Here is a 22,594-nt window from a genome sequence, read left to right as displayed (position 1 = left end):
GGCTTGCAAGGAGGCGGAGACATGGATGGATGGATGGTAGTGATCCTGGCTGAGCTGCTCCAGGCTGAGTTCGGACCCTGCCTTAAATGAGCAGGTGCCTCCAGATTTAGGCTGGGACCATTCTCATTTTATGGGAGGCTCTGGGATGTAAGGACTATGTTGCTCCAGGGCTTAAACCCGCCAATGGCTGAGCGCTGCTCTCAGAGAAAACTCCACATTGTTCACCCTGCTTGACAAGGTGCCGTGTGATGGGCTTCTGCTGATCTCTCCCACCTCCTACTCACCACTGCCCTCCTCACTCATCCCTCTCCAACTAACTAGGTGTCCTGAGAATGTTCCTGTCTCAGGGCCTATGCCCTTGCGGTGCCTTCTGCCTGAAAGTCTGCTCTCCCAACTCTTCCTGTGGTTAGCTTCTTCCTGTCAATCAGAACTTGTCTCACAATCACCACCTCTGGGAGGCCTTCCCTGACTGCCCGCTAGAGTAACACTCCCCAACCCTCCTATATCACCACCCATTTCATTTTCTCCATAGTTCCCCAGCAAAAGCCTATGTCTTCCTGCTTACTTAGCTGCCTATATATTTCTTGGCTGTGTCCCCTGTGAGAATATAAACCCCATGAGAGCACAAACTAGTTCTCATTCACCTTTGTCTTCCTAGGACCTGGCTGGGTGTTGGGAACACAGAGAAGACAGGGTTGTTGCCTGCATGGAGCTCACAGTCTGGTACAGAGAGGGACAAGCCACAGTAACTAACATTTAGGGACTGTGACAAGGACTTTATAAGAGACGACACGTTTAATCCTCTCTGTAGTTCTCGGAACTATTGTTACCAGTTCCAGTGCATAAAGCACAGGGATGTGAAATAACTTGCCCAAGGTCACAGAGCTAGAAAGTAGAGGAGCCAGGATTTGAACCCAGGCTGCCTGGTTCTCACATCTGCTGGGTTGACTAGATCACCCAAGTCACAGGGAGTCAGAGCCTGGTGATAGAAGGGCTGTGATGGAGCAGGCTCCGAGGCTGTGGGAGCCCAGAAGAAACACCTGATCTTGCTTTTGATGGGGGAAGGGATCGGCAAAACCTCTGCAGTGCCTCAGCTGTGTCTAGAATTATTTATTTCTAACTTTACATTACAGCTGAAGAATTTTTAATATCTTCACATTATCCATGGTTAAAACTTTAAGTCATGCATATCATTCCAGCAAGAGGCAGTGCTATTCATCATTGTTGGGCAATAGCATGCTTGCAATTTTGATGTTTTCCCTAATGCTGCCAGGAACCAGTCCGTAAACTTAGTGGAGTAATGAAATGCTTCAGAACTCGGGCTCCGGACCTGAGTTCAAATCCCAGCTCCTCCCCTTGGCTCCCAGGGTTCTACATGCCTGGGACAAGGAGCATCCCCAAAGTCACGAAGGTGGTTAGATAAGTGATAACTAGAAGGCCCTGTCTCCCTTCACCCTCCATGCCTTGGTGCCAGGTGGGACTCAGGCTCCCCAGCTCAGCAGGTTCTTGGAAATTAGGTTGCTTTAAGAAAATAAAGAACTGTGATATTTCAACAGGAACTAGTAACAGCAGCTACCTCTGGAGAGGGAAACTGGGTGGCTGGTAGACTGAGTGAGAGGGATATTTTCCTTGCAGATCTTTTCATACCTTTCCAGTTGGTACCATATGGAATTATTATCTAGTAAATAAACATTGAAAAAAAACTTAAAAGGAGGAAATGTATTCTTTCTGTATATCTATCTGTGGACTAAGCTTTATAGAATGTATTCATTTTCTTTATTCACCTCAACATCATGCGAAGTAGTTATTGTTGCCCCTGCCTGACAAAAAGGACACTGAGGCCCAGACAGGGGCAGTGACTTGCCCGAGGTCACATGGTGAATTACTGCCAGACCTGAAACTCCAACCCAGGACTCCTGACCTTCTGCTAAGGGGGCCTCCACTCACCAGGTGCCTCTTCCTTTATCAGGGGAAGCCATGTTGAGGTGTGGCTAGAGGGGCAGTGACACCATTGAACTCATGTCATGTGATCTGGGTTCAAATCCCGGTCTGTCACTTGCCTGTTGTGTGACTTTAGGTAAATCATTAAACCTCTGGGAACTCAATTCTGTGGTAGCAGGGCTCAAAGATGAATCCCAATGATTTTCGTCTCCTAGAATTCACTCCCTTGTATCGTCCCTTCTGCAGTGAATAGGGCTGACCGGTGTGACCAGTAAAATGTTGTAGAAGCGACAGTGTGTGTGACTTCCAAGGTTGGATCATAAAAAGACAGAGTGACAATAGAATACGATTCCACCTTGAAAAGGAGAGGATCTGACACATACTACCACATGGTGAACTTAGAGGACATTATGCTGAGTGAAATAAGTTAGTCACAAGAAGACTGTAGGACTCCACTTACATGAGGTAACTCGAATAGTCAAATTTATAGAGACAGAGGGTAGAATGGTGGTTGCCAGAGGACCCAGGGAGAGGGGAGTGAGGAGTTATTGTTCAATGGGTACAGAATTTCAGTTTTGCAAGTTGAAATTCCTGGAGATGACTGGTGGTAATGGCTGCACAACAATATGAGTCTACTTAATATCTGAACTGTACACTTAACATGGCTAGAGATGGTAATGTTTGGGTTATGTGTGTTTTTCCATAATAACAAAAATTGGGGGATAAAGACATTGCAGCTTCTGTCTTTCTCTGGGATCACTCACTCTGGGGGAAGCCCTCAGCCATATTGGGAGAACACTCAAGAAACACCGCGAAGGTTTCCTGGGAAGAACTGAGGCCACAAGCCAACAGCGTCACGTCAACCTCCGGCCATGTGAGGGAGCCACCTTGGAAGTGGATCCCCAAACCCCAGTCAAGTCTCAGATGACAGTAGCCCTGGCCAACATCCTGACTGTCTCTCCTCATTGAACCATGCAGCTAATTCACCCCTGAATTCCTGAGCCACAGAAACTGTTAGGTAATAAATGCTTATTGTCTTAAGCCACTAAGTGTTGGGGTAGTTTGTTATGTGGCAATAGATATTTAAGATAAGAATGATGGCAATTTCATAGTTGTTGTTGATGATAAATTCATGATGGTACCCATGATGATAATTCTATAGGTTTTATTACATAGGGTTGCTGCTAAGAATTAATTAGCGAATGCATGCGAGGTGCCCGGAACTGTACCTGGCACACAATAAATGCTAACTACAGTGGGGCCTTGACTTACCAGTTTAATTCGTTCAGAGACCGAGCTCGTTAAGGAGCTCGTTAAGGAGCTCTTAACTCAAATTACTCTATCAACTCAATGCAAAAAATAGGCCGAGAGACAGCTGGTATCTCAAAAAACTCGTTAGTCGGGACACTCCTAAGTCAAGGCCCCACTGTAGTATGATTTTATGTTCCATGATTTCTGGCGTTGTGAGAAGGGCAGCCTGGACGATAAATCTCCATTAAGGAACAGATGTAGGCACCAGGCCACAGTGGGAATATTAATGATGGTAACATCGAGCCTTCCATAATTGAGCTCTCACTGTATACCAAGCCTTGGGCTAAGTATTTTCTATCTTTTCACTGAAACCCTCCAGCAGTCCCTTGAAGTAGCTGATACTATTTTCCCATTTTACAGACTAGACAACCAAGGATCAGAGAGGGAAAATAGCTTGCCCTAGGTCACACAGCAAGGAAGTACTGTAGCCAGAATTTGGCCTCAGATACTTCAGACACCAATGTTTTTTTTCTGAACCACTGGATTGAGCTGCAGTTTGAAATCCCCCCCAAAGCCCACCTTCCCCTTTAGTAATTTCCTCTTGATTACACAGGACTCAGTGCCAACAATCTGACAGACAAAGAATTTGTTCCCTCAACCTCCCATCTACAGTGTGTCAGGCCTCCTTCTCCTTTGGAGACCAGAAAGTAGATTCCCTTAGACCCGTGGTCGGCAAACTGCGGCTCTTTGGCCCCTTGAGTGTGGCTCTTTCTAAGCCTTAGGAGTACCCTAATTAAGTTAATAACAATGTACCTACCTATATAGTTTAAGTTTGAAAAATTTGGCTCTCAAAAGAAATTTCAATCGTTGTACTGTTGATATTTGGCTCTGTTGACTAATGAGTTTGCCTATCTCTGCCTTAGACCTTTTGTTTTTTGGTTCCAATATCCATTCCCAGACTCTCTCCTTTGATATCCAGGATTGGGAATAAGAAGAACACACATACAGAAAAACTCAGAAATATCTGCCTGGCCTAAGTTCCCCACAGTGCCTCATCAGAGGCGGTTTAATTAGCCCCAAACCTTTGCAGCCTGGCACCTCCAGACATGCCGCCAGCTGGCTCTGCACAAACAGCTCTCCTAATATTTGCTGTGGGGACATGTGGTCATCGGGAGGGGCATGTTCCCAGACAGGCGATGAGCTCAGGACATGAGCATCGCTACACCTGCTCCTCTCCCCAAGGAGGGCGGAAATAATTGTGTAGCCACTGACAACACAGCCTTTTTTGAACTTGGATCCTGTGTGTTGGCAGAAGGGCAGACTGGGGCCAACCAGGGCTGACTGGGGCCCAGAGGGAAGGACAAGGATGTTTGCACCTGCACTGTGGCAGTGGCTGTGCTGGGCCTGCCTTCCCAGATATTTCTAACCAGGAGTTGCAGGGAAGTATTTTAGCATCATGACCTGTAAAACACACACACACACACACACACACACACACACACGAAATGAAAATTTCATACACACACACACACACACACACACACACACACACACTTGAAATGAAAGTTTCATAAGTCTATACTCACCTTTATTATGAGCAATGCATCCTGATCTATTCATTCTGGTCTAGTTTGTCTAAATTATTCATTGATTAAAAGAGTGCTATGACCCATGAAATAGATTTCAAAGTTTCTTAATGTAGGGATCTGGGTCTGTGAACTTGGGTGGGTCTGATTTCGAACTGAAATGTAGTCCTTCCTTCAGTTATGAATATAGGCAACAAATCATGGTAGTATTAGCAGTACTTGTGACATTGTCACTAATAAAAATCATAGATTATAGCTGTTGTAGATTTCTCAAAGTAGCATTTGTGCTCTTCACTAGCTTGAAATTATGGTTACTATATCCACTACTAGATCTTGTTATTATACCCACTGTTAGATCTTGTTATTTTGATAATAACATATCATTATATCACATATTTAAAAATATTTTGATAATTGAATTTCAATAGTATATGGTTCCTTTGTAAACCTATGTATTTTGTTTTATGCAATTAAAATTATTATTCTGAGAACGGGGTCTGTGGGATTCATTCGACTGCCCCTGGGATCCACAGCACATGAAATTCTCAATAAATGTTGTGGAAAGAAGGAAGGCATGAAGGAGGGGAAGTGAAGAAAGAGAAGAAAGGAAAGAAGGAAGGAAGGAAGGGGAAATAAAGGAGGGAAAAATGTCTTAATTTATCTCAGAATTGCAATACTTACCCACTGCTGACATGTAGGTGCCAATATGCGTTGAGTGAATGATTATTGCAGCTTTATAGTTAAGTCTTGAAGTCGGGTAATGTCAGTTCTTCAACTTGGTTCTTCTTCAATATTGTGTCATCTAGTCAGGATCTTTTACTTCTCCATATAAATTTTCTTTTCTTTTAGCAATAATTGTGCCTCGGATAAACCTCATTGGCTATGATACTGCCACTGTGCAAAGCTCTCTATATAAATTTTAGAATCAGTTGGTTGATATCCACAAAATAACTTGCTGGGATTTTGCCTGGGATTGCATGGAATCCATAGGTCAAGTTGGGAACAACTGACATTTTGACAATATCAAGTCTTCATATCCATAAACATGGAAAATCTCTCCATTTATTTAGTTCTTTAATTTTATTCATCATACTTTGTAGTTTTCCTCATATAGAGTTTATATATACTTGTTGGATTTACACCTGCTTAATTTTTTGGTGTGCTAATGTAAATAGTATTGTGTTTTTTAAATTTCAAATTTCATTTGTTTATGATTGATATGTAGGAAAGAGGTTGACTTTTGTATATTAATCTTAACGAGTTCTTCCCCCCTACCCCCTTGCTGCTTTCAAAATTCTCTTTGTCTTTAATTTTAAATTGTTTTGTTATCATGTGTATTGGAGAAGATCTCTTTGGGTTTGGAAACCTATAAACTTCATTAACTTAGATGTCTATATCTCTCCCCAGATTTGGGAGTTCTTAGCCACATTTCTTTAAATAAGCTTTCTGCCCTCTCTCCTTCTCTTTTCCTTCTGGGACTCCCATAATGCATAAATTGTTTCATTTATGATATTCCATAATTTACATAGGCTTTCTTCACTCTTTTTCATTATTTTTTCGTTGCTCTCCTCTGACTGGATATTTTCAAATGACCTGTCTTTGAGTTCAGAAATTCTTTCTCTGGATTATTTAAGTCTCCTGTTTATGCTCTCCATTGCATTTTTCATTTCATAGATTGTGTTCTTTAGCTCCAGAATTCTGTTTAGTTCTTTTTTTTATGATTTCTATCTCCTTGTATTGTTTTCTAGATTTTGTTGATTTGTCTTTCTGTGTTTTCTTATAGCTCAATGAGCTTCCTTAAAACAGTAATTTTGAATTATTTATCAGGAAATTATAGATCTCCATATCTTTCTGGTCATTTACATGAAAATTATTGTGTTTCTTGATTTTTTTTGTTTTGTTCCTTAAGGTCTTGCGTTGCTGTCAGATTTGAAGAAGCAGTCACCTTTGGGAAAAAAAAATACCTTTACCTGCCAGCCCCACTAAGGATTCAGAGGCTTTCCCAGACCTTTTCTATGGAAGCATCTGCCCACATTTCTTGTTACCTTTGGGAGGAAGGGGAGGTTCTTAAGATTAAAGTTCTTAAGATTCTTTAAAAAAAATTTTAAAAATTGATTTCAGAGAGAGGAAGGGAGAGGGTGAGAGAGATAGAAACATCAATGATGAGAGAGAATCATTGATTGCTGCCTCCTGCACACCCCCTACTGGGAATTGAGCCTGCAATCCCAGGCACGTGCTCCAACTGGGAATCAAACCATGACCTCCTGGTTTATAGGTCAATGCTCAACCACTGAGCCAACCGGCCGGGTGGTTCTTAAGATTATTTGCCTTCTCTCAATTATGCAAAGTCAGGTAGGGTGCTGACAGCCTCCCATTTGCTTTCCTTTGGGCAATGCTGACTACTCAAGTCTGTGTGCTTTTTCAATCTTGTACAGTGAGGCCAGCTTTTTGTGTGAGCTTCCTAGTCATCTGCAAAGACTTGCACTTACTGCCCATGGTGTGTGCGTGTGCGTGTGTGTGTGCGTGTGCGCGTGTGTGCGTGTGGTGCATATAGCATTGGGTCTTATTTTTTTTTTTAATATATTTTTATTGATTTTTTACAGAGAGGAAGGGAGAGAGATAGAGAGTTAGAAACATCGATGGGAGAGAAACATCGATCAGCCGCCTCCTGCACATCTCCTACTGGGGATGTGCCTGCAACCCAGGTACATGCCCTTGACTGGAATAGAACCTGGGACCCTTCAGTCTGCAGGCCGACGCTCTATCCACTGAGCCAAACCGGTTTCAGCTGGGTCTTATTTTTTGATCCACTCTGACAATCTTGTCTTTTATTTATTTATTTATTTTATTATTTTTATTTTTATTTTTTTTATATTTTTATTGATTTTTTACAGAGAGGAAGGGAGAGAAATAGAGAGTTAGAAACATCGATGAGAGAGAAACATCGATCAGCTGCCTCCTGCACATCTCCCACTGGGGATGTGCCCACAACCCAAGTACATGCCCTTGACCGGAATCGAACCCGGGACCCTTCAGTCCGCAGGCCGACGCTCTATCCACTGAGCCAAACCGGTTTTGGCCAATCTTGTCTTTTAATTGGTATGTTTAGAACATTGACATTCAAAGTAATTATTGCATATTGGATTAATATCTGCTATATTTGTTACTGCTTTTTATTTGTTGCCTTTTTCTTTGTTCTTATTTTTTGTCTTCTATTCTTTTTCTGCTTCTTGTGGTTTTAATTGAGCATTTTATGATTCAATTTTTCTCTCCTTTCTTAGCAAATTAATTATGCTTTTCTAAACACCATTTTAATGGTTGCTTTAGTGTTTGCAATATACATTTACAACTAATATAAGTCCACCTTCAAATAACACCATACCATTTCATGGATAGTGTTAGTACCTAATAAAAACAAAAGAATCCTAATTTCTCCTTCTTGTCCTTTGTATCATTTCTGTCACCCACTTCACTTATATATAGCATACATAAACATATATACATTACATACATAAGATATACACATAAGCATACAAGATAAAATGCATTGTTGGTATTATTATGGACAAATTGTTATTTGTTTGAGCAATTAAGAATAAGAAAAAGAAAAGTTTTTATTTTACCATCATTTATTTCTTCTTTATGATCTTCCTTTTTAAAAATGTAGATCCAAGTTTCTGACCTATATCATTGTCTTTCTCTCTAAAGAACGTCTTTTAACATTCTTTGCAAGGCAGGTGTACTGGCAACAAATGCCTTCAATTTTTGTTTATCTGAAAAAGTTTCTATTTCTCTTTCACTTTTGAAGGATAATTTTTCAGGGTACAGAATTCTAGGTTGGTGGCTTTTTTCTTCCTCTCAACACTTTAAGTATCTTATTTCATTGTCTTCTTGCTTGCATAATTTTTGAGGAGAAGGCAAATAATTCTTATCTTTGTTCCTCTGTCATTGACCTGTTTTTTCCTCTGGTTTCTTCCAGGTCAGGATTTTTTTCTTATCTTTGATTTTTCTGTAGTTTGACTTGTAATATGCCTCAGTATAGTTTTTTGGTATTTATCTGAGCTTCCTGGATCTGTGGCTTGGTGCCTGGCATTACTTTGCTGAAATTCTCAGTTATTATGGTATCAAATATTTCTGTTCTTTTCTCTCTTTCTTCTGTTTCTTGTGTTCCCATTATGCTTATGTTTTCTAGTTGTTCCACAGTCCTTAAATATTCTGGTGTTTTTTTCAGTCTTTGTTCTCTTTGCTTTTCAGTTTTTGAACTCATGTTCTATCGAAGAGAGAAATTTACATTCTATTGGAGGGAGATAAATAATAAACAAAATAAATATATACAATATAGTGTGTCAGAAGGTGGTAAGTATTATGGAGAATAATAAAGCAGAGGAGGGGAAGGATTGTGAGACTTTTGTGTATGTGTGTATATTGTGTATGTATGTGTGTGGGGAGGTTGTTATTATAAACAGGGTTGTTAGCTAAAGGGATTGCTGAGATTACACCTGAAGGAAGTGATGGAATGAGCCTCTGCCTGGAGGGGATGGCCAGAGGAAAGGCCCTGTGGTGGCAGTATGCTTGGTGCATTGGAAAGTGGACTGGTGGCCAATATGTCTGAAGGGGAGTCAGGGAAGTAAAGAGTAGTAGGGCAGGAGGTCAGAGAGGGTAGAAGAGTCTGGGATGGGGGATGGAAAGGGTTGCATTAGGTGAGCCCACATGGGCATGTTTGAGGAAGAGTGAGGAGGACAGTGATGATGGAGCAGAACACCCTCAGGGGGGAGCAGGGGAAGGTGAAAACAAAGGGGCAGGCAGGAGCCTAGGGATAAATGGCCTTGCAGACCATGCCAAGGACTTTGGATTTTATTCAAAATGTGATGGGAAGCCTTTGGAAGGCTTTAATAGTGAAGTGATATAATCAGAGTGACAGGTTGATAGAATCCCTCTGGCCACTGTGTTGAGAAGAGCCTGAAAGGGATCATGGGTGGAAACAGAGAGCCTGATCTGGAGGCTGCTGCAATCATTTGGCAATAGAGAGTGATGGCATGGCCCAGAGCTGTGGCAGTGGAGGGGCAAGAAATGCAGAGTCCAGATTTATTTTGGAGGCAGAACCCATAGGAACCACTGACAGGCCATTCATTTCAGCCCTGTTTGTTATACCAAAGTTTGGAAGCAACCTGAACGTTCAGCTTTAGGAGATTAGCGATTACTGTGTACAAAAGAACAAGGAAGCCAGAACCGGTTTGGGCCCAGTGGATAGAGCATTGGCCTGCGGACTCAAGGGTCCTGGGTTCGATTCCAGTCAAGGGCATGTACCTTGGTTGCGGGCACATCCCCAGTGGGGTGGCGTGCAGGAGGCAGCTGATCGATGTTTCTCTCTCATCGATGTTTCTAACTCTCTATCCCTCTCCTTCCTCTCTGTAAAAAATCAATAAAATATATTTAAAAAAAAAAAAAAGAACAAGGAAGCTCTTTGTGTACTGATACAGGATGATTTTCAAGATACACAGTATGAAATGAGAAAAGCAAAGTGCAGAGCATATATATGGTACGTTACTATTTGTGTGGGGTAAAATAAAGAAAAACAAACACACATGCACATTCATAGTCCTTGGATATTCTGTTCTGTTCCCCTCCACCTTCTTGAGTCTTTGCTTTTTAGTTTCTGAATTTATGTTCTATTAGAGGGAGGTAAATAATAAATAAAATAAATAGATAAAATATATTGTTTCAGAGGTGGTAAGTGTCACGGAGAACAATGAAGCAGAGAAGGGGATGGACTGTCAGAGTTGTGTGTGTGGCCCCTACAGGCATTGTGAGACATCTTTATGTGAGAGCAATAGTAAGGCCAAGAATACCCAGGTATCACTGACATGAGAGCCAAATAACCAGAATTTGGACTTTGGTCCACGAGCACAGCATGGGGGTGGGTTACCACTCTTTGCATATTGGGATTACAAGGCAGTGACATTTTCATACTCTGTCTTTCAGGTGAAGAGAAACAGCCAGGGCTGCCCCTCCAAGTCCCCCAATTCAGCCTCCTCTGTATACCTGCACACCTCTCCCTTCCCGTGCCCCCTAAGAAAATAAAACAAACACCACCAAGCTTGTTTTCTCCATACCTCTTTATTGAACTCTGCAGACTTCATTAAGGGACCATTTGCTTAGAAATTCTTAAACATTTGGACATATTTTACAAGACAGGACAGCAGCTGGAGGTCACAATTTCATCTCATCACATGCATAAAAAGAAACTGATTGTTGTTTGGTTTCCTCATGAGTGTGTGTGTGTGTGTGTGTGTGTGTGTGTGTAATGCTCATTTCACCTTTACAGGAAGGACTAGAGACGTCAACTGACCAGAGATGAACAGGACCCAAGAACACGACCCCAGAAAAGAGCTAAGGACATTGGTCATTTATGGCTAATGTGATTGGCTTGTCCCCCATCATGGGTGGGGCGATCAGAATGGCTTTGCTGGCATAAAAGCCTCAACCTCATACGGTTCCTGGGAGAGAGAGAGGGTCTTAGCTAATGGGACCGGGCACATGCTATCATGGGGGCATTGGGGCTCAGAACAAAGGAAATCCCTTGGCTCTAAAAGCTGGAGGAAAGGCTGGCCTTCTCTTCCAGCTGGACTCCCCTGGCTCAGGGAATGCAATCCAGTTTCCAGATGTCGGCTCCCACATTCCTGCCCCTAGCAAGTCTCAGACCCTTGGCTTTGCCCATTGGAAAACCACTCTGTGGTCTTCCTATGGGCTATGTGTGAGCTAAACTAGAGCATGAGGTTGAAAATACAGAGTAGGAGAGTAGGAAAGGAGGCGGGGGCTGCCCCAAATGATCCCCTGGGAGTGTAGCTCTGTAAAGGCCAAGGCCCTTAGGGCAGACAGGTGTCAAATTTGGACATCATCTTGGTCCCCAATTGAGTCAAAGAACAGATGCTGTTGGTGGGGCTGCTACAGGTTTTAATGGGAGAGGCCTCTCATTTCTCCTTCCTTCCCAGTTAGTACTACGTCAAGCCAGGTAAGAACTAATAAACTCCTCTATTCACTCACACATTCACTCATCATTCATTCACTCAGAAGTTAATCATTTACACATTCACTCACTCAAACACACAGGTTGAGTGACCACTGTGTGCCAAGGGCATACATCGGGGGATAACCCTGAGTTCCTGTTGCAGAAAATGGTGTCCCCAGCTCTTAACCTTGGGTTAAAGCTAGGATAGGTCTGGGGAGCAAAAGGCCAGCTGCCAGCTGAGCAGCTGCTGATGTTCCTCTTCCCCACCTAGCAGGCACACCAAGGTCAGAGGTCAAGGTTATTTAAGAGAGAGAGCCCAAAGCCCTAGTAAAGACCAGGGGCCATGAGCCAAGCCATGGAAAAGTCCAAGTCTCTTGAGCATCTTCTCTTGTGCTTCCTGCCTGGTTTTCCAAACCTGGATTAGCTCAGGGAGGCAAGTAGGGTGGGGAGATGCATGCATAACTCTTGAGAGCATCCTAATGAGACAGAATTGGGAGTTTCCTTCCTTTTTCAAGACTCTAATGTCATGGCAGACACTAACTTGAGTTATTCCTCAGGACAGAGCCTCAGAGGGGGATCTTAGAAATTGGCAGCTGCTCGGTCTATCCGTTCAAACATATCCTGCCTAATCTCATGATAAAACCACCTGAGACTGCCTGCACTGGGGGTCACCCTGAGGATGAAGCTCCACCTCCTCCAAACTCACCAAATAGAAATGAAGGGGGACTTTCACACCTCTTTGTCAAATGCTCTCCTTGAGGAATGCAGCATCCAGACCTTGGGAAGGGGCTACAGATGTGGGAGATGGCATTCTGCCTGGAGGCAGCAGCAGCCTTGTCTTGCTGTAAAACTGGGTACAGGCGCCTCTCTGTTTTAGCTCTTCTGGATTTAACTTCATTGGGTGGGGACTTTCAAAAGATTTGAATAGACTTGACCGGGGCTGGTGAACACACGATAAAATATGCAGATGACGTATTATAGAATTATACACCTGAAACCTATATAATTGTATTAAGTGTGTCACCCCAATAAATTCAATGGAATTAAAAACCCCAAAGGATTTGAATGGGGTTTCCTGTTTTATTTGCCAGGGGAATAAAGCCCTTTTGGAATAATGCCATTTGCTATTGCCTGGGCTGTTTGTTCATTAGGCAGGTGGCTAGTGGGTAAAAGATAATTGTGTCTTTCGTACTGAAATCCTCAGGTCTCTGAGGGCATAGAGTCTGGGCAGAAGGACTGAAGCACCGCGAGACAGCCAGCCAGAGATGGGGTTGCTTTTTGGTTGGCCTAGGGGATGATACCATGAGTATTATCCCACCCTGTGTGGTTCCTACTAGGGCACTGGGGATGGGTTGGATGGGTGGTCAACAGGGTCATTGAAATTGTCCAAGATACGGAGCATGGGGAACAGGGTATCCTGTGCCACTTAGAACTCCCTCTGAGAGCTCCAAATTCTAACCTTTGAGTTCCTGCTAACAGTGCTCCTTGCCTTTGCCTTGGTGGCTTGAGTCTGTGCCCAGATGTTCAAACCACCAACCACCTACACACACACACACACACACACACACACACACACACACACACCAGGAAAGAGAGAGAGAGAGAGAGAGAGAGAGAGAGAGAGAGAGAGAGAATTTCCCTGGTTGTTTAGTCCAGTTGCTATGCAATGCTAGGGTCCCCCTGCAATATCCATTTTGTACATCATCTAGCCTCTCTTTAAACACTGTGGTGTCACGAAGGTCATTACCCAACATGGCATTCGAGTTCCATGGTTAGCAGCCCCACCCTTTAGAAGTGCTTTCTTACTTTGAGCTGAAATCGACCACCCTGCCCTTCTCATGCAAGAGAACATTTCAGAGATCTGCATGCAGCCATCCTGCAGGCAGGTAATTTCTTGTCCAGGTGAACTGCCCCACTCCACCCCATCCTGGCCAGCCTTCAGATCTTTTCAGAAGCTTTGCAGGGAGGAATGAAGAGTTAGAGTTAGAGGTGAAGATGAGGGGCTGCTCCATTAACAGAGCCCCTTCCAAATCCATTTCTTCAAGTTGGAATTTTTGGGTATTCCCAAGAAATTCCAGGTTAAGACAAAATCCGGGATAGTGAATGGATACCCAAACTATACAACCTTTTTCTACATGAAAATGGCCACAAGCAAGGGTGTTTGCTTATCTGGGCATCAAACCTAGCACATTAATGGGAAAAACAACTTTCTTTTTGTTCTTGTGCAGAAGTTTTAACAAATCTCTGTTTTGTTTGGCTTTGGTTCAAACCAGGTTACCAGGAATTTTAGGGGGGGTGGGTGGGAAAACTGTGATTAGGGTCTTGGTCCAAAAGAATATATTCACACTTGGATTAGTTTCTTCTTGGGGTTGTTCCAAAGGGGATCATTCGCTGCCATGTGGGGGTCCTGATTTGGCTCAGATTTCTATTTGGGCAGAGGTGAGAGCCCTGAAGCTGACATGAGGTGGTGGTGGTAGGGGGGGGGGGGGGGGAGCGGAGTGGAGATATGAAAATCTAAATGATTACAAATTGGAGATTATCTGAGCTTTCTTCATCTTCCTGCATGAGTTGATAGATGGAAAAAAAAAATCACTTTTTGCTGAAGATCCTGCTTCGTGAGCTGTCTTCTGCCAACCCAATGCTGGAAGCCACCTGGTGGAATTAATTATCAGGACAGTCCAGAAACTCCCTGAGGCCTAGTTGAGTGGAAGCTGCCTTTGCCATCAATCTCTGGCTCTATGAAGCCAGCAGCTGGAAAGGGAAGGGGAGATGAGATGGCAGATTCTGGGGACATGTCTTCTCGGGGTTTGGCTGCAAGCCTGTCTGGCCACTGTTTTTTGTTGAGGCTGCTGGCAATGGATTGAGAAGAAGAACTGATAAAAAGTTGATGAGATCTAAAGCCCAGCATGTTCTCCGAGGTTCTCAAGAACCAGAAAATGCTCTGTCCTTCGGATCCAATTGATGTTACAGGGAGCAGGCACTGGACATGGCAACAGGCCAGCCAGGAGGGGCTTGGGTGTGTTCTGGATCTCAGAAATGCCAGTGGCAAGTTTGCTTACATGAGATTTTTTGGTTCTGAAATCTTTGCGGATGAGAAAACTCAGTCCCCTCAGATCCCCAAAGGTGTGTAGGAATCAACTAAACCAGCCCACATCCCATCCTGATTTTGAGGGTCATCTGCTCCCAATCGTGCATCTGTGCCCTGGATTCTTAACAACAACGAATAGGAGAAACACACAGACAGAATGAAGACAGTAAGTGTCAACAGACTCTAGGCTTAGTGCCAGGAAATGCCTGTATGAGGAAGTCAGACCCTAAAGTCTTTCCCCACCCCCAGAAAATCAGAATTGAAAGAAAAGAAAAAGCAGTCCAAGGGACAATGGGAGTGAATGAAAAAGGCCAGAAAATATCAGCTACGATAATGACCAACCACAAACCTGCTAAAATGTTATTCTATATTACAAATGAAATTAGACTCCATGGCCCTATTATAAATTCGCTAAAAGTACATATATTTATCTGAACAGAGAAATAGACTACTCTGAGATGCGTGGACAACCTGTGATGTAGTCCTACACATCAGATACTTCTAGAGCCAGAAAAATGGCAACAGAAAATGCAGAGGTAACTCTTATTTCTGGGTGTAGCCAGGGCTGCTTTGGGTCACTCTGGCTGAGTGAACGCATTTGGATGCTGTCACATAGGCCGAGAGAGGTGAGGAACGTTCAGCTCAGGGCTGGAGGCTCTTCGCTGTCCTGCTGGGGACTCTAGTGAGCCCCTTCTTCCTCCTGCCAGCTTCGCAGCCTCAGAACAAGTCCTTTCCCAAAGGATCTTGGAGGCGGTTCACCATGTTCTCATTTGATTCAAAGTTCCTTGATTGGAGGCTGAAGCCTGGGACTAGTTGCTAGAGAAATAAGGAAAGGAGAGAACTAGAGACCTGGCTTTCGTGACCCTGGTCCCTGGTGAATTTTGAATTTCCCCTTGCCCATGGATTAGAGTCTAATGGTCGGCAGCGGTCGGCAAACTCAGTAGTCAACAGAGCCAAATATCAACAGTACAACGATTGAAATTTCTTTTGAGAGCCAAATTTTTTAAACTTAAACTATATAGGTAGGTACATAGTTATTAACTTAATTAGGGTACTCCTAAGGCTTAGGAAGAGCCACACTCAAGGGGCCAAAGAGCCGCATGTGGCTTGCGAGCTGCAGTTTGCCGACCACGGGATTAGACACTCCAGCTGTAACATGGAGCATGACAGAAATATACAATAGTTACAAACATCAACAATACATTACAGCTTTCCTTAAGAGAATACTATCGTGTGTGTTTTTTCTCCTTAGAAAGGTGGATCTTATTAGGAGAATGGGCAGAAACGAGGCTATGGTTACCAAGACACAGTGGAAGAGAGGTTGGGAATCAGTTTGAAGACGTCTATATTGCCAGCAATTCTCAGGGATGAGCCAGGTGGATTGAATGGAAATGGCCTCCTCAGGATATTGCCCGCCCCCTCCCCCGCCCCATCTCTTTCTTCATTCTTGATCCCCGGTGCCTTTAGAGAAAAGGGCTTCCCAGGAACAAATGTTCTCTCCTCTTTTTTCTTTCCTCATTAAGTGTGCTTAAGATAAAATTCCTAAAGAAGGCACCGAGAAATCTACTGCACCAAAATCCTGTTGTTTTTCTTTACCCTAAGAGAGAAAGAGGTTGCCCACCTCTTTCCCATGGTCGCAGACTCTCCCCTGTTGATTGGGATGCACAGCTACCTGGTCCCTAGCCCTTTCTGATAAAGGTGGAAGTTGGAAGTCAAGTTCAGCTGGGTTCTGGAGAAGTTTCACCGAGTTCACCAAAAGGACCAGGCTTCCATCCGCCTCCAGTCCCTAGTTTCATTTCTTTGGGTTGATTTGTTTTTTTTCCCCGCTTTCATTGGCTCAGGAATGGGTGGGACTTGGACCACCAAGGTAAAGTGGTACCTGCTTCCAAAACTATTGCTTCCCTGTCCTCCATCAAGACCCGTCGATCAAGGTTAGCTTCTCAGTGGAGATTCTTAGGAAGATTTCCTAGTGCATGTACACAGGTACAGGTAGAATGTACACATATTAAAAATCTCAGTATGTTCCTTTCTGGCAGGTGGGGGCCTGGGTAAACTCACAGCACTTTATTGTGAATGGGACCCAGGGTAAAAGCTATATATATATTCCCATGATACATCCACAAGTAAAAGAAAAAAACAAAACAGAACACAATACTTTCTAAGCATAGTATATGCTGAGTTTCAATTATTTTGTTTCTATAAGAACTCTATAGGACTCTGGCTGTTCAGCCTGAATAGGTAGGTTCTTCATGATACTTCTGAATTCGTCCTTCAAAAGTGACTCAATAAAATGCTACTTTAAGGTCAGACAAAATACACGAGGAAGGAAGGGCTAGGTCCTGCGTGACCACACAAGGCAGAAAGGGCCTTTGGTTACAAGGAGAGTTGCACCAATTGGTTATTAGTTTTTTGTTTGTTTTTTTTAAAAAAGGAAGAAAGAATTTCCAATCTGTACACTTCTCGTCTGCTTCAACCAACAAATGAAATGCCTTGGTTTGAAGAAGGGGTGGTAAGTTCCTTCCCACTATATATGGCTATATTTAAACATGTTCACTTTCCTGATATGTAAAATAGACTATATTATTATTAATTTTTACAGATAGCATCAGCTCTAAAAATATCTGAATCAGAAATCACAACTATTTACTTTTATCAAAAAGCATTTGTTTGTTTTCCCTGAATTTTCACATTTGTGCTGATGGCGGACATAGATGGTGATGAAAACAAAGAAGAGACACGTGAGATGGTCCAGGGAGGACTGTTCCATGGCCATTCCTCAACAGGCCTCCAGCCCACACTGAGATCTCGGCAAAGCCCCCCGGGAGCGCTGCTGCTTCCTCTCTCTGGTATATCATCCGGAACAGGATGACCTCATTCTCTCTTTGTCCCTTAAGTCCCTTTGCATTTGCTGCCAGAGTACTCTGAAGATACTTTGGAAGAGTCAAGATACTCCGGCACGCATTTTCTTTGTTAACGCAGCAAAGAACAGGACTGTCCCCTCTTGGAGAGATCCACAGTCCTTGGAGATGCTGAGAAGCAGTGCGAACCAGGCGCGTATTCAGCAAAGAATACACATGTTTAAGGGCAGTAGGATGACCCCCTGTCATCATATCTGTGACAGGTGGCCCAACCTCATGCCACTGTGAGGAGAGCAGGCAGAACGACTCTGTGATATCTGTGTACTGACAGGTGGATCGTGCCGTTGTAACAACAGGCAGATCAATAACATCGTATGAAGGACAGCTAAACAACACCATGTTTCATTCCATCAGGAAGACGTATGCCTGTCACAATTGATGACTGACAGATATACACGATTGTATTTGGGACATCATCCAGCAGAACTGTATTAAGAGAACAACATCAGTCCATTGCATTAAAAACAGGCAGGTCCATAACATGTTATCTTTACTGACGGATGGGCCCACAGCATGGCATCACGCTAACCAGTGGCTCAACCCAGTGTTACTGAACCAAGGAACAGCCAGCAACACCATGCTGTCAGACTGAAATCAAGTAGACCAATGTCAGAGCATCAAACGAGGACAGGAACACCAACACCAAGAAACACACTAGAACTTATTGCTTTTGTCTGTACTGGCTGCATTGATGGCTGCGGAAAGGAGCTGAGCTTTTAATACAGACAGTGACACTGAAAACACACCGACAGCTGGTTGACAAGAAAACACCCAATGCCCAACCGTCTACCGTCTTCTTCTGAGATGCGCCTGTTTTCTATACACGTGACTTTATGAGGAGCCCCACTCAAGGGCCAGGTACCCTTCTTTGCAATAGGGCTAAGGGGAAGCTTCAGAGGGGGCAGGAAGGCGCCTGCAGACTTTGACATGGCAGACAGCAATACCAGCACAATATCACCCACTGTGGTGGGACACAGACATATAGCAACAACCCAACCAGAGTCCCAAAAAGTGGCCCACGGGAAATAGTGCTTCTTTTAAAGTGCAAGATGGTGATGCTGTCCCTGGTAGAATCTATTTTTGAAAAACATAAAGTGCTTTTTATTTAAACTTTTTAAAAAACTTGAATACCACAGGAAACAAAAAAAGAATTTCTATTATAGTAGATGCTTTCCCTGCCGCAGCAGGAAGTATTCAAAAGTCTGAACAGGGCATTTCAATTGGGGATTTTTTTCCCCCCTTTCATTGTTGCAGGTTAAAAAAAAAAATCAGATTTTATTCTGTTCTCCAGTAACATACAGTCTCTTGGAATAAGCTATTTCTTTTGCATATTTGACACTTGCATATCTTTTGAGCCTACACTAGTGATGTACAGAAAATGCTTTCCCTCTACAACCCTAAAGCAATGCTCAGAGTTCATACTGTTGGCTGAGTGCCTGACTTCTGAGCCCTTCCCAGATTGCCAGGGGGCAATTAGAATGGAGTACAAGTAGTACAACTCACCCTGATGATAGCTCAAAATAAAATCTCAAGTACTATGAAATACTGAAGTCAATGAAGACATCTGAGTATGGGTTTTGCGCTGGGATTGTGGCTTATGGTGCAGAGATTTCTCCATGACACAAGCATTCTCTGTAGCCTCTAACAGTGGGATCCATCCAGGAGGTGATGGACAGGGGTTCCTAGAAGTGGCCAGGCAACACCCAATACCAAATTAGTCAACTCACTTTTTCAATATCAGCCACGTGTTCCAGCATCCTTCTCCAGCCAAGGCCAGGAGGGATCAGAGATGTTGCTTTCAGAGGCTGATGGATAGCCATGAGAGAAGAATGGGGAGTAGGTGGCCTTGGTTATGTCTAGAATGTGGTAGTGGTGGCTGTGAGTTCTGCTCATGTCCCAAAGAGGGCAGTGGAGTTGTTACAAGGAGGTGCCATGTTCTATGGCTTGGCCAACTTCATTCCAATAGACCTGCTGTGACTCTCAAGGCGTTAGGGAGCTTTCTCTGGAGTCTCTCGTCTTTCTGGGGACTTTGCGGAGCCTTTCTGCTTCAGAGTTCATGCAGAAAAGCTATGTGGCAGGTAAGCTGAGCCGCACTCCTCTTTGGACCTCACCACAAGTCTCTCCCTCGTGTGGGGTAGTTCAGATGCTCTGATCCCGTGTGCTTCCATGGGCTCCTCCCCCAGGCAACACCCGAACATCGGGGGAGATATGGTTCTCAAGTTTGTACTTTTCCTGACCACTGGGGGCTTTTCCAGTCAATGCTTCTGTAGAGTAAATACAGTTCTGCCTTAAGAACTTAGGAGAGGTGGGTAAGGGGGAACTTTCAAAGTGGTTCTTCTCTGATCTTGTCCCAACACTGAACTTGGGACTGGTACTCCCATGAAGGCTCTTGGGAGGGCTAGAGTCCACACTGTACAGCACCTGTCCCTCATCATCTGTGTCTGCATCAATGTACTGGTGGATACCTGCTTCGAAGTTGAATGCTATTGCTGTGTGTTTCTCGGGCGACCGGGAGGGTGTCCTAGCACTTGCTGTGGTGTAGATGGAGGACTCTGGACTCAGCACAGGCCTGTCCAAGAGTGTGGCACACTCCAGTCCAGCGACAGCAGCTGCAGCAGCCCCCCGGTTCCTGAGAGGGTCATGGTACATCCCCAGAACAGGGACTAATGGACTGGGTTCGCCCTCCACGAAGTTAACTTTAAGTGCTCGGAGCTTCAAGGGGTTGTTGGTCTTCATGGTAGCCTTGGGGCTCTCAATGAGAAAAGTAGAGTGATGACTGGCGGCAGGGGTGGGGTTGGCCTCCACAAACCTACCACCACTGGCACCCAGAGCTCCTTGCCAGCCCATCTCTGGGGCCAAACTGCCCCCAGTCTTGCTGGGGAGCGACATCAAAGGGCTGTGGGAGAATCTGGTGGCTTCAGGGAAGTCTGTGGCACAGCTAATGAAGCTATCAATGCTCGACATGCTTCTCATGTCTATCACCCCTTCTGTACGAGTGGGCAGAGGAGCTATGGGGCTGGGGATACTCTCCATTTCAAGTTCTTCCTTTGGTTTGCTGTGTGTTGCTGACTGCTTGGTATTGAGGATGGGCTGGGATTGGGTCTTGGCCATCTTATTATACATGTCTTCCAACTGCTGGACATTCAGGTGTTGAGGACTAGAAGATGATCTGGCCTTCTCAGGGGATCCTTGCTCCTTGGTTTCAAAGGACTTACTTGAACTAGTTTCAGATAGTGTCCTCTTTGGCCATTTCCATTTGTTGGGTGACAAGTGGTTATCTTGTACTTTGTCCTTATTCTCTCCATTTTTCTCAACCACGATGTCCATTATCTCGATGCTCCGGGCAAAAGCATCTTTCATGTTCATGGACACAATGCTGCCATTCCTCTTGGCTCTCTCCAGAGCCTCTCTACGCTTGATTGCTTTCTCCTGCCTCTTCTGCTCCTTGTAGAACTCAGAGAAGTTGTTGACAATGATGGGGATGGGAAGAGCAATCACCAGGACCCCTGCGATGCAGCAGAGCCCCCCCACAATTTTCCCCAGGAGAGTCTTGGGGTAGATGTCTCCATATCCAACAGTAGTCATGGTAATAGTAGCCCACCAGAAAGAGGCTGGGATGCTTTTGAACTTGGTGTCCTCCTCATCTTTCTCTGCAAAGAAGACAAGGCTGGAGAAGATCATGATGCCCATGGCGAGGAAGAGAATGAGCAAGCCCAGCTCATTGTAGCTCCGCCGCAGGGTGAAGCCCAAGGACTGGAGGCCAGTGGAGTGGCGTGCGAGCTTAAGGATGCGGAGAATACGCATGATGCGGAAGATCTGGACCACGCGGCGAACATTCTGGAACTGAAGCACACTCTTGTTGGATTCAGTGAGGAAGATGGTAACATAATACGGTAGGATGGCCAACAAGTCAATGGCGTTGAGTGGGCCCTTGAAGAATTTCCACTTCTTGGGCGAGGAGAGGAACCGCAGCAGGTACTCCATGGTGAACCACGCAATGCACACAGCCTCCACGTGGGCCAGCTGGGGGTTGTCTGTGGACTGGCCAAACTCATCAACGCCCTGCAGCTCTGGCAGCGTGTTGAGTGACAGGGCAATGGTGGAGAGGACGATGAACATTATGGAGATTATGGCAAGGATCTGTGAGGAGAAGAGAGTGGGATTTAGTTATCAACCACCAATGGGATGATCACTCTAATACCGAGTCTGCAGAGTGCTCCTCAACATTCAGGAGCATTTCACATTTCACTAGTCACTTAATAACTGGAGGGTTGAGCTAAAAAGATGATTTATTCAAATCCATTTATTGTACAGATGTAGAAACTGGCTTGGAGAATTGAAATGATTTAAAGCTAATTATCTAGCCCAGGGGTTGGCAATTTTTTTCTATGAAGGGCCAGATAATAAATATTTTAGGCTTTGAAGTCCATGAATTCTTTTTTTTAAAAATTTTTTTATTGCTTAAAGTATTACAAAGGGTATTACATATATGTCCCTTTTTCCCCCCGCCCTTGACAACCCCCTGGCCTCCCCTACCCCCCAGTGTCTTATGTCCATTGGTTATGCTTATATGCATGCATACAAGTCCTTCAGTTGATCTCTTACCCCCCTCCCTCCTGCCCCCCAACCCTCCCCGGCCTTCCCACTGCAGTTTGACAATCTGTTTGAGGCAGTTCTGCCTCTGTATCTAGTCCATGAATTCTTTGTTGCAACTACTCAACTCTGCAGCTGAAGCACGGAGGCAGCCTTAGATAATACATAAATGAACATGTGTAGATGTGTTTCAATAAAACTATTGACA

At 44.2% G+C, this 22,594-nt stretch overlaps 1 protein-coding gene and 1 pseudogene across 7 annotated transcripts in view; both read right to left on the bottom strand.

Moving 5' to 3' along the window:
- The window catches only part of KCNB1 (potassium voltage-gated channel subfamily B member 1), a 109,562-nt gene that overhangs the window by 7,687 nt on the left and 79,281 nt on the right, over nucleotides 1-22,594 (bottom strand). For 2 of the 7 annotated variants that reach the window (XR_011472090.1, XR_011472093.1), the window contains exon 3: nucleotides 19,297-21,933. Coding sequence is in view for 2 of the 7 variants with exons in the window: in XM_070419782.1 (XP_070275883.1) it covers nucleotides 19,933-21,933 (2,001 nt within the window). In the remaining 5 variants the exon portion in view is untranslated. Of the gene's footprint in view, nucleotides 1-10,304; nucleotides 21,934-22,594 lie in introns of those variants that run through there. The other 5 variants (XM_070419782.1, XM_070419783.1, XR_011472092.1 and 2 more) reach the window with 4 other exon arrangements.
- On the bottom strand, nucleotides 5,605-5,684 carry LOC139014827 (U4 spliceosomal RNA; annotated as a pseudogene).

This window comes from Myotis yumanensis, unplaced genomic scaffold (genome assembly GCF_028538775.1).
Source record: "Myotis yumanensis isolate MYYU_CA2020_CCGP unplaced genomic scaffold, mMyoYum1.0.hap1 SCAF_7, whole genome shotgun sequence".
Taxonomy (NCBI): domain Eukaryota; kingdom Metazoa; phylum Chordata; class Mammalia; order Chiroptera; family Vespertilionidae; genus Myotis; species Myotis yumanensis.
The sequence above is the reverse complement of the archived record's forward strand: the minus strand, read 5'-3'. Positions and strand labels throughout refer to the sequence as shown.